Source organism: Accipiter gentilis, chromosome 1 (assembly GCF_929443795.1).
Source record: "Accipiter gentilis chromosome 1, bAccGen1.1, whole genome shotgun sequence".
Classification (NCBI taxonomy): Eukaryota; Metazoa; Chordata; class Aves; order Accipitriformes; family Accipitridae; genus Astur; species Astur gentilis.
Genome location: NC_064880.1, coordinates 38,821,857 through 38,834,349, shown reverse-complemented (window position 1 = coordinate 38,834,349; position 12,493 = coordinate 38,821,857). Strand labels below are relative to the sequence as shown.

At 37.4% G+C, this 12,493-nt stretch overlaps 1 protein-coding gene across 4 annotated transcripts in view; it reads right to left on the bottom strand.

The window, feature by feature from the left end:
• MAP3K2 (mitogen-activated protein kinase kinase kinase 2) overlaps positions 1-12,493 on the bottom strand; it is a 51,001-nt gene that overhangs the window by 8,822 nt on the left and 29,686 nt on the right. For 3 of the 4 annotated variants that reach the window (XM_049798974.1, XM_049799003.1, XM_049798982.1), the window contains exons 7-11: positions 12,258-12,357; positions 11,175-11,305; positions 8,043-8,122; positions 6,042-6,109; positions 2,967-3,062 (exon numbers count right to left, since the gene is read on the bottom strand). In XM_049798974.1, the coding sequence (XP_049654931.1) occupies positions 2,967-3,062; positions 6,042-6,109; positions 8,043-8,122; positions 11,175-11,305; positions 12,258-12,357 (475 nt within the window). The remainder of the gene's footprint in view (positions 1-2,966; positions 3,063-6,041; positions 6,110-8,042; positions 8,123-11,174; positions 11,306-12,257; positions 12,358-12,493) is intronic. The other variant, XM_049798994.1, reaches the window with a different exon arrangement.

The window sequence follows — 12,493 nt, the reverse complement described above, 5'->3', positions numbered from 1 at the left end:
GAAAAAGTAGACTCAGATTTATACTAGCCCAGCCAATTTAAATTCCAAGAATGATAGGCAAACAAACAACTAAGCAGTTTTATCACTGAGAGGATAAGGTAGTAAACAAAAGTTGTAACTGGTTTGTCACGTGTAGCTAATCCAATTACCCTATTTCATTGGGACATTTTCATAAGCTAACTACTGAAGTGTTGCACAGACCAACTTCCTATGTAGACTATGGCCAACACAGATTCAGAGCAATTAATGGTGATTTCTCATCACCTTCAGTCCACTTCCATACACTATTTTAACAGATTATGTATATATGATGGAACGTAATACACTGATACATCGCAGATGACATCAAGTTAATTGTCACTGGTCCATTTAAAGATAAAAATCAAAATTCACAATGATATTAGTAAATTGGAGAAGATTCAGAAATCAACAAGATGAAATTCAGTAAGGAAGTACAACATACTTAAAGAGAAATCAAATCCAGAAACCACAAAGTGTAAAGTAATTGGTTGGCTATAAGTCACGTAGAAAAGGATATAGGAACCACAGACTGAACAGCAGTAGCAGTCAGTATGGTGACCATGAAAAAAGTAGTGTGTCATTGTGGAATGTATTAGCATGTATTAGGGGGTTTGCATGGCAAGGTTTTGGTAGCAGGGAGGTTACAGGGGTGGCTTCTGTGAGAAGCTGCCAGAAGCTTCCCCTGTGTCCGACAGAGCCAATGCCAGCCAGCTCCAAGACGGACCTGCTGCTGGCCAAGGCCAAGCCCATCAGCGACAGTGGTAACGCCTCTGGGATAATATGCTTAAAAAGGGGAAAAAAACCCACATAACAGCAACTTCAGCTGGAGAAAGGATTGAGAATATGAGAGAGAAACAACCCTGCAGACCCCCAGCTCACTGAAGAAGGAAGGGGAGGAGATGTTCCAGGTGCCAGAGCAGAGATTCCCCTGCAGCCCGTGATAAAGACCATGCTGAGGCAGGCTGTCCCCCTGCAGCCCAGGGAGGTCCACGGTGGAGCAGATCTCCACCTGCAGCCCAGGGAGGACCCCACACCGGAGCAGGTGGGTACTCGAAGGAGACTGTGACCCCGTGGGAAGCCCACGCTGGAGCAGGCTCCTGGCAGGACCTGTGGACCCATGGAGAGAGGAGCCCATGCTGGAGCAGGTTTTCTGGAAGGACTTGTGACCCCGTGGGGGACCCACGCTGGAGCAGTCTGTGCCTGAAGGACTGCATCCCGTGGAAGGGACCCACGCTGGAGCAGTTTGTGAAGAACTGCAGCCCATGGGAAGGACCCACCTTGGAGAAGTTTGTGGAGAACTGTCTCCTGTGGGAGGGACCCCACACTGGAGAAGGGGAAGAGTGTGAGGAGTCCTCCCCCTTGAGGAGGAAGGAGCGGCAGAGGCAAGTGATGCAACCCCCATTCAAAGTCCTCCTGTGCCACTGGCAGGGAGGAGGTAGAGGAAATCAGAAGTAAAGTTAAGCCCAGGTAAGAAGGGAGGTGTTTTAAGATTTGGTTTTATTTCTCATTACCCTACTCCAGTTGATTGGCAATAAATTAGGTTAATTTTCCCCAAGTTGAGTCTGCTTTGCCATGACAGTAATTGCTGAGTGATCTCTCCCTGCCCTTATCTTGACCCGCAAGCCTTTCATTATATTTTCTCTCCCCTGTCCAGCTAAGCAGGGGGAGTGATAGAGCAACTTTGCTGGGCACCTAGCATCTGGCCAGGGTCAACCCACCACAGTTACATACCAAGTTATGGTTATATCCTATGTTATACTTGAAGTGGCCATGAGAAAAGCCTCAGCTAGAGTACTCTAGTGAGTTTTGGCCACCACAAGAATGGAGAAGACACCGCAAAAAAAATACGAGGCTTGCAAAAATGTCTGAGGTAAGACTTAAGGCTTGAAAGAAGAAAACTAATGAGAGAAAACAGATGCATGTGTGATGTAGCTTTATATATGGGCAGTGACCAATTATTCACTATGTTAAAACAGAGTAACTAGTTACTAGTTTCATTTGCAGGAAAAATTATTTAGAAGACGTAAAAAGGTAAGTTATAAGATAAGCTATCTTCAAAATTAGTTACGTAAAGAAAATGAGTATCTCTTTATCATAAAGTCAATGTAGAGTTTACTTAAAAGTCAGTGTGACAGATCTTTGCCTCTTTAATCTTGCCTTAAAGCAAGGGATTGGACCGAAGCTGCCTTGCAGTCCTTCAATTTGGTATTTCTGTGATTTCTGTGACAGAATTCCATTTATTCCTGTGCTCATTCCATACTGCAAATGAAACCATCTGGTCTTTGGAGAAATTTCTTCTTAACACTTCTCAACTAGTGCTTGACACACCCTTAACACACCCTTAAGTTATACAATCCTTCAGCTGCTTCTCTTTCCTTCCTTTGGAAATTTAACATGGGTTAAATTTACAACAATGTTACTACTGTCCAAATCAATTTTGTGGCCATATCAGCAGGTGCTGTCTTGCATTCCAACAATTGATTTCACCAGCTAATTGTTAATTCTTGATTTAAATCACTGCTCTTGAATTTTATTTAATCTTTTAATCTGAGAAACTGTTAATAGGAACTCCACTGTATTTGGGGTTTTTTAAAGCAAAACAAGAAATGACAAACTGACATACCTAGTTTGGATAGAAAAGGGTCACAAAGGTCAAAAGCTTATACTGACTGGATGACTTGTGCATGGCCAAAGATAGAGAACATTTTCATAGCTGTGCATATGAGTCATGAATTCCGTAATCCATAACTTTACCAGAGGTAAGACTGCTCAGCAGCTCTATCATTCATTAGAAATTTAGCTAGTGAGTTTGGGGAAATAAGTTAAGCTTTCAATTTCTTCAATATTTTAATTAATTAAGGTTTTGCAATCTAAAATTTCTTCTTCACGTTTCAAGAAAATAAAACCTATTAATAAAGTAGAACTCTTGCAGTATTCGCACTTACCGTCATTGTAGTCTTGTTGATGATATGAAATATGGTATCTTCGGGGATAAGTCCCCCCCTTTCCAAATTTCTCAAATATTGGGATATCATACTCTACTAGAAAATAAAAAGATACATGTCAAAATTTAAAATGTGACAAAAGCACATCAAATTAATCAGTTTAGTATTATAAACTTAAACATGGGGGAACATACCAGTTGCTTGAAGTTGAAGCATCAGAGCAAAAAAGGTAATAGAACAAAAGCCACAAATCTAACAAATCACAAGAACTAAAAGGACATTCAGCCAGAAGTTCCAAAGGATCAAGAATTCAATAGCTCAAGTGGTTTGTAACCTCTTGCTTAAAGGAATGTCAGAGGACTGCAGCATGCCTAATTACTTGTTTTAAAAATAGTTTCTAGAGGAAAATTGGCAGAAACTATACTACAAAGAATAAAATTTAAAGATGCATAAATATGAAAAATTGGTGAATGAGTCAACACAGCCTGAATTACTTCAGAAAGGTCTTCTTTTAAAAATTATTGAAGGAGAAAAGTATTCACAAGATAAAGGGAAAATTCCTTGATGCATGCAGTAATTGTTAAAAGGTAAGTACATAAGATGGGAATAAATGGTCAACAGTTACACAAGAATGTGGGCTACAACTCATGCAGTTTAATTATGCATGAATTCTCTGGACAGAACAATGAATAGTGAGGTGACAAAATAATTTTGAGAAATAAGGCCAAAAGAAGAATTGCAAAAAGTGCTTAAGAGTCTACGTGACTGGATGTTAAAATGGCAGATGAAATTCAGTGTAGGCTAGTGTAAAGGTCTGTGATAGAGAGTTCCAATAAAGCAGCAGCTGAACTCTCTGTATTGGCTAAGAAGCAAATTAAATGCTATAAATCATTAAGACATACTGAACAAAGTTTTGGTCTACTCTATTTCAAAGGATTTAGTGAAACTGGAAAAGATTTAGAAGTACACAGATGATCAAAGACACAAAATTGCTTCTCCATAAGGAATGCAGGCCTCTATAGACCAGAAAAGCAACAGCTCAAAGGGAGACATAAAGAGGTCTATAAAAAAAAAAAAAAGAAAAAAAATAATCACAAAGGGCATACTTCTTCATAAAACACAGTAAGTTGCACAGCTTTTTGTCACAACATACTGTTGATACTGAAAAAGTTTATACAAGTTGAAATAGGGACTGGAAAAATTTGTAAAAGGGAAAAAAAAATCCATCACATCACAGAAAAGCATCTTGCACTTGCAGAATTCTTAAGCTATACATGACTAGGAATGTATTCTGAGGAAGGAATACCACATGCTCCTCTATAGAAGCATGGTACTGGTTGTGACAGGAGGAAAGACTAGGCCAGATGGACATTTTTTCTGATGCTATATACTATTCTGGTTTTGTTACACATCAAATTATGAGAATAAATATTGAATATGGAATTAATGATTGCTGGCTATCCCATCATCAAAATACCAGAGCATCCCACAGGAAAAACATAGAAAAAATATTGCAAAATCATCTTATTAGAAAAGTAACTGTAATAAACATACACAAGTAAACTATATTACGATTACCAAAGGCAAACTAATTTCTGATATTTCCAACTTTTTTGGTATTTATCTCTGCCACCTAGAAGTTTCTTATACATAAGTTTCTTATACATAGTTTTAGTTTTATTTTCATCTAAAATTGGTGCAATCTGTTAAACAGTCTAGAATCCTTAAAAGAAAAAAACCACACCATCACACGGTTATCTGGATAAAGCTTCATAAACAAAATAAAAATAAGCCTTAAAGTATATACTAGACCAAAAACCACAGAACACCACAGCTTCACTGGAAGCTAATTATTGTTCAACAGCAAAATTCTGTAGAGGCATGTCCATGAGAGACACTTCAAAGCACTTTAAAGGTTACCCATTGCGCTTCGTATCCTGAAACATGCACAACTTGGATTCAAGCCAGAGTATCATATGAAAACATTAGTAGTGATGATTAATTTATAGGCACAGCACACAGTTCTCCTTCATTCTTTCACTTTGCAGAGCTTTCAGTTACAGAAGTCATGAGCACTTCAAAGTGATCCTCATTTCACACAAGAGAAAATGAAGGCTCCATGTACTGGGTTTGGCTGGAATAGAGTTAATTTTCTTCAGAGTAGCTAGTATGGTGTTATGTTTTGGATTTGTGACCAAAACAGTGTTGATAACATAGGAATGTTTTAGTTGAAGCTGAACTGTGTTTACACAGCATCAAGGCTTTTTTTGTTTCTCACACTGCCATGCCAGCCAGTAGGCTGGGGGTGCACAAGAAGTGGGGAAGAGACACAGCTGGGACAGCTGACAAAAGGAATATCCCATACCATATGAGGTTGTGCTCAGCAATAAAAGCTGGGAGAAAGAAGGAGGAAGGGAGGACATTCGGAGTTATGGCATTTGTCTTCCCAGGTAACTGTTAGGTGTGATGAACTCCTGCTTCCCTGGAAATGGCTAAACATCTGCCTGCTGACAGGAAGTAGTGAATGAATTCCTTATTTTGCTTTGCTTGCATGGGCAGCTTTTGCTTTACCTATTAAACCCTCTTTACTCAACTCACACATTTTCTCACGTCTACCCTCCTTGTTCTCTCATCCATCCCACTGCGGGGGAGTGAGCAAGCAGCTGTGTGGTGCTTAGTTGCCTACTGGGGTTAAACCACAACACTCCAAAAATTCAATAAATTAACAAAGGTTATGTGCCAACTTAGAGATGGATACTACAGTCCAGTCTAACAAACAACTGTTGTGTGCCCCTATCCACTGCATCATTTGTTCTTTTCAGAGAAGCAGGTAAGTTATACTATGCACACTAACAGTGGTGTTACACATGACAACCTAGAAAACATCTGGAAGATCTTATGTTTCATTGTATCTTTTACTGTGTGCATTTGGATTGGATTTTGTTGCTTTCTTTTCTCCTACCCTATTAAGTTTGTGTAGTACAATACCTCTCAGTGTGAACTTCCCTTCTAATCCCTACTATTTGCAAGAGGAAGAGCTCTGGAAAGCTAGTATGTCCAGTGATTTTTGCCTACCTGAGAATTCCTGATGATTATCTGGATAGCTCTGTGCTCTTGGCATCCGAGATTTGGGATAGTTGTCTCTGGAAGTGTAAAAACATACAGCATCTAAAACCTGCTGTTAATCTAGTACTTAAACATTTAATCTTACTGTCTCACAATTCCTTATGACTGATGAAAAGTTATTGCTATACAAGTTGCTGCACCAGTTTACAAATGTGGAACCCAATTTTGAAAATCAAATCTAGTAGGTATCAATAACAATTCAAGATCAGTAACAATGGAAAAGCTTGCTTATTGAGCTTAACGTAGTAAGAAAGCAACACGCTGTTAATGAGCAATGCTATTAGTAAAAACATGAATTATCACAAGTAAAGCCACAAAGGAGCACTGTTATGTTTAATACCTTTATGGGTGAACACACAGGTTTACAGACTGGCAAAAATCTCTTATATAGCCTATAAAAACTCTTGAGGAAATTTAACCAAAGAAATGTAGAACCTTTTAGTGTCTCAAAGTATTTCCCCTTCTCTCCAGGAAAGTCATAGGATTAAGAGAGTAATTTTATTGAGTTATAGAATGATGAAGAATTTTTTGGTTCTTACACAATCACATTGTTTCTTACCTACAGTTGGTATGTAACTCCCAGCCACCAAAAGGAATGGATGGGATTGCCAGTCAGAGAGACCGATTACAGTATATTTCAGTATATTTCCATAAACATACCAAAACAATGTCCTCCTCTTTCTGGTAAGAATTTCTCTAATGGGTAACAGAAGCTAAATGGAGACACAAAACCTACATCTTTGTAGGAAATATTTGAATGAAGAAAAAAAAAAAAAAAAAAAAAAGGAAAACAATCTAAGTAGAGGTGACAAATGAAGTAAATAAAAAACAACCAAAAGAAGTTTTGAAGAAGAAATATGAGTTGAATCAAGATTGCTTTGTTTCCCCTTATTCCACTTACCCGTACCCAACAAAAAAAATAAAAATTTGGCCATTTGGTAGAACTTTTTTTGGTAGCTACATTAAACACTCTGTATGTACAACATATCACACTTCAACCACAAAATACTTTCCATGTCTATTGTTTTCTTGCTTGTGAAATGGAGACTCATTTAACTAAAAAATTTGTTAGACCAAATGTATTTTAGCCCTCAAATCACATATTCTCAAATGGAATACTATAGCTCTGATTAATTGCCACAGGCAATGATTTCCAACATTTTTACCTTTCTACCAATTAAATAAAATATTTAATTAGCAGCATAATAAGGTATTGCAGTTCCAAATAAACGAGTAGCCAGTCTGTGCAACATAAGACCCAAGGTTATATGCCTGGCCAACCATAAGCCAAAAAGGAATATGTTCTGTTTGGCTTCCCTGGTGGCTGAAAAACTGTGGACAGTGACCCTTTTGAAACACATTAGTCTCCTAACAGGTCAATCAAAACAGATCTCCAGACCCACCACAGCACACATTGCCTCTTGCTAACTGACAGGTTTAACAAGGAAAAATAAGTGGTAAGTCTGCAATGGGAACAAGTGGAGAGGAACAGACAGTTAATTGCAAAGAAAAGGAAGGGATTGTCTGTTGAAGTCTTTAAATGATTCTACCCTCTTTCTTGAACTAGGTATCCTCTACCTTGCAAAAGGGAAGCTTACTTCATATAGCAGTACCTAAGAAATGTAAATTTGATGGGGCAGCTCACTGCCAGGGAATATACTTCACATATACGCAAGACTGGCAAAATTTAGTAAAAATCTTCAGTACATTTTGTAGGATCTGAAGTCTAATTTTTTTTTCAAATGCAAATTGTAAAAAAAATAATAAAGTTACTTCTATTTTCCGTGCATTAGCAAGAAATTAAGTATCAATAAGCTTTTATAAATGTTCTATAACCTACAGAGGAATTTCTGGAAGTTCAGTTATAGCTGTCACTGGAGAGTTATTATGTTACAACTGATACATTATGCAATCTAATAAAGATAAATAATGAATGTAAGTAATTTTTACCCATCTAAAGGGCTGTCAAGTGAGGGACAGCTTCCCGAGCCAGAGTTTTCAGGACTGCTCAAAGACAACGGATCCAGCATCTAATAAATAACAAAGACAGACCAACAAGTTCAAGTTTTTGATTTTGTTTTTTTAAATACTTGAAGGTTTCTGCTTTGAAGCATCTAATAATAAACAAAAACAAACCAGAAATATTAATTACTAGAGAAAAAGTTTGCTGCCTAGTTGAACCTGCATTGCATTCTGCAATCCTGAAAGGACTCCATCATGTTTCTCGCATCTAACTAGAATATAGTTAAGGTATTTAATCCTCTATCACGCTTTGCACATAACAAGTTGTACTGCTACATTCTTCCCGTATGTGCCATTGTCTCTTTAATATTATAGCAATATCTGCATGAGAGTAGGTTAACAGAATAATAATAATTAAAAAAAAGGACTCTAGAGGATAAAAAGCTGAGACAGTTTTAAAAAAATGTGGATTTTGTTGTCATCACCAAAGAAAGAAAAAATCTCAAATATGACACAGATTGTGATGAATACGATTTATATAATCTCTGGAGTGGATTAAGTTTGACCAACTAGCAGTCACAGAAAACAGCTGAAATCAAATACTGTAAAAAGCTTTTAAACAATTATCTCTGGTTAGGACTCTAAGCAAGTTACAGAGATTTTAAATAGAACTGAAGAGAAAATGGAAGGAGAAAGAGGGAGAAGGCATAAAATTTATAAACATTCTGTTTTCACCCAAACCAGAATCCAAATAAAATAAACTTTCACGTGAAACTAGCTTTTACAAAAACACCAAAGATAGATTACTTTTTTCCTAAAACACTTCTGACAACCTAGTAATCAATGCTTATGAGCTATGTGAAATCTGCCATGTATCAGTCTGAAGAAGTCATAAAACTGAATATCTAGGCCAGATCTATTACATAATGAAAACAATCATCAACACTTTCTCTGTTTCTTGAATCCAATCCAGAGAAGAAGAAATTGATTGATAATCAAGAGCATCCTCTTGATTACCAGCTATTTCTTTTGGCTGACATTCATTTTGTTTATCTTGCGCTACAACTCTTTAAGTTTTAAGTTGAATGACAGGCAAACATCACTCCCTCATCTTCTGCAGTAAAGCAATCTGAAATGTGTTACAGATTTATTTTTCAGAAGTAGTGGAAAAAGAATCTAAATTTTGAATTATTGAATGTGACAATTTTCCCAGCCTGCCCCTCAAAAACAGAGTGGAAAGCTCATCTGTTGTCTTAAAATGAGCTCCTTCCTAAAATAAAGTTTGTTTTGGTATATAATATAACATCTATTATTTTCTACTAATTGGACACCAGTCTTTTACTGTAAATTAAGTAGTTACCCCTCTAATATCTATGGTCTGTGCTGCATCTTAAAGGTCCTGGGCACATACTTTGCCAAGTATCAATCAGGGACTTATTAAAGAAATATGGTCCAGAAAGTGAGTGCAAAGTTTGCACTATGGAAACTCAAGCACTTCAGTGAACTCTGTATTGGGGAGGAGAACATTTACCATAGGTTCAGCAATTATATCCCTCTTTTCTCATGCTGAGCAGTGGGTTCTGAAAGGGAAAAAAGCCCATGTGCTGCCATATTAATTACCTCTATAACTTAATGCAGTATGGTCCAACTGGCAGACCACGGCCCACTTCTGTCCAACCCATCATCTCTTCTGTAGAGAAAGTGTGGGGTCTGCTGTCAAGAGTGTGAATAGCTGTGCTCAGGCAGATCAACAGCAGAGCAGAGCAGAGCAGAGCCTTCCACTCCCAAATTCCCTTCTTGTCTTTGTGGGGCAGGCTGTGACAGATGTAGGCAGCATGGTCAACACTTGCCAAAAAGTGACATGGCAGCTTAGGCGGAATGGAGCAAATGGAGGTTGTGAGTTCCAAACTCTCCAACCTGGCCCTTGAAGCTGCTTAGGTTGAACTAAGCTGGCTTCCTATGAAAGTAAAATTCCTGTATTTAAACCCTGCTGACAGTTTACACAGCAACGCATACATGACAGGTTACATGTTTCCTGAATACTCTGAAAGGACGTCCTGGGCCTCAGAGATCATCTGTCTGTATGACCAGCCAGTGACCAAAAGTGACTTTACCCAGGCCAAAAGTAATCATTTCACTGAAAGAATCCAGGCCTGGGCTGGATCTGACCACGTGGCTATGATAATGAATAGCACCCTGGTCTGGAAATTAGGAGATTCAGTCTCTATTCCCAGCTCAGTCGTTAAAATTGTGCAACAAATTGCACAATCTCTTTGCCTCTATTTTTATTCTATCATCTGTCTCTCATTTAGTCAGCTCATAAAAACCATTGCCTCTTGCCATTTGTGAATACAGTGCCAATGTCAACAAGAACTTGAAGTGATTCGGGTACGCAGCATTATTTTTTTTTCCTCCTTAAAATATCTCTTTCTCCATTGCCAATTCTGTGAGCCATTACATTCCTCCATCTTTTCCTGCTGTTTTTGAGGGAGATACTCAGAGAGCAGGATTTTTATTCATGCTAAGTGTGATGATATCCCACACCAAGAATGCAGGTGAATATGGAGAACAAAATAGCATACATTTGTGATTCTCACACAAAAATGTGACCATGGAAAATATTTCAGACCTTATTTATACCAGGCCCATTGCCATCCCCTTGCCTCTACCCCAACACAGTATCAACTGAGTTCAAATAATTCTGACAGATCCAAACTCTTCTTTAAAACCTCCTTTAATTACCTGGGAAAGTTGTAAAACTGGTCTTGCTTACATATCCTTCTCATTAAAATAAAGGGGTTTGTGCTTTCTAATGTAGACATCATTTGCTGTGATTTGCATCTATCACTACCTCACAAAACTATCATGGAAATTAAGAATATTGTCTTTCTCCTTGTAGCAACGTATTTAAATAATTGAAGAGACTAACAGAGGAAAAAACAGGTTCTACAAGACTAAACAACCACAGTTATTTTAACCTTCTCTCACGGATCATGTTTTCTAGGGTGGTTGTCATTTTTTTTTAGCTGTTCTTTCTAACAATTCCATACCCCACTTCAACAGCAGTATTTCATAAATCAACCTAAAAACCCCTGTAATATTAATAAATCACACACATACCTGATCCATACTTTCTGGAATGAATTCACCCTCACTGTTGATACTGGTGAAGGACCCATTTCGGGCCACCTGATGGAGCTCATCTGGAATGTATCCTGGGGGAGGTGAACTCCTATCACGAGTATTAGAACCTTTTGAAAGAAAAGGCCTAGTCAGAGTCTCTTCACTAACCCAGAATCCAGGGGCTTTATTCAAATGCTTCATAGGCACTGAGCCGGCCTAGATGTCTTCTTGGTTTAGAAATTTTCCATATGCCTATGCAATACAAGACTTACATATAGCATTTAAAATCTGTAATCCAGGAGTTATGAAAAATGTGGGGCAGGGTTGCCTCAATAGCATTAAGAAGAATTTTCATTATATAGGAACAGAAATATAATTTGCCTGCACACCTAGCTGGGTAAATTTCTTCTTTTGAAACAAAATAAAAATCCAAACCCTTCCACCCATGTCAACTAATCCTTTCCAACTCTTGAGAATGTCAGTTTCTCTTTGTAGAATATTATGCCTGCAAGAATATGAATACTCTATTCATAATAAATGTATAATAAATTAAATTGTCTGAAAATTATTCATTAAACTCTCTAGTTTCATAATTAAATTTGAAAGTTAACATCACACCAACTTTAAAATATGAATAAGCAAAAAGGTTATGTCAATGCCAAAATAAGTATCGTAAACAAATGTTCACATATTGAGATTAAAAAAATGTGGGAGTTCTAAATTCAGCAAGGAAACACATTGCCATATAACCAAACAGTTTTTTCAGTAACTCATTCCTGTATCTGAAAATAAAGGGGAGTACTATTATCAACTTTTTAGGATACCCATCAGTTACCTCAAATAACTCTACATAGATTTATTTACTTGTAATATTTATTTTGTTAATTTTCTGTATTATATATGTTTAAACCACCTTTGACTTGAAATTCAAAATCCACTCCCACGAGTGCAAACTCTATACTAGAGTCATTGATGAGTAAGAGAAATTCAAACAGTCTACATTGAGAGCAAGATCTTCATGAAGAAAACATTATATAAGAAAAGTTTTTACAATTAAAACTATTGAAATATATAGCTTACCTATAACAGACAGTCGCCTTTTTCTGTCTGTCACACCAAACACTGTGTTATCTAGATCTTCCAGTGAGGGCAAGGGTTCCACGCTATTTACACTGGGTGACTGAAAATGCATATTACAAACTGCAGTTATTACTTTATACTCCTGACAATGAAAATACTTCACAAACTTTATAGGCTTTGTGCAGCACATTCCTTTTTTCAGGCAGTCAAAAAGAAGCTTGCCAATGTATATCAAA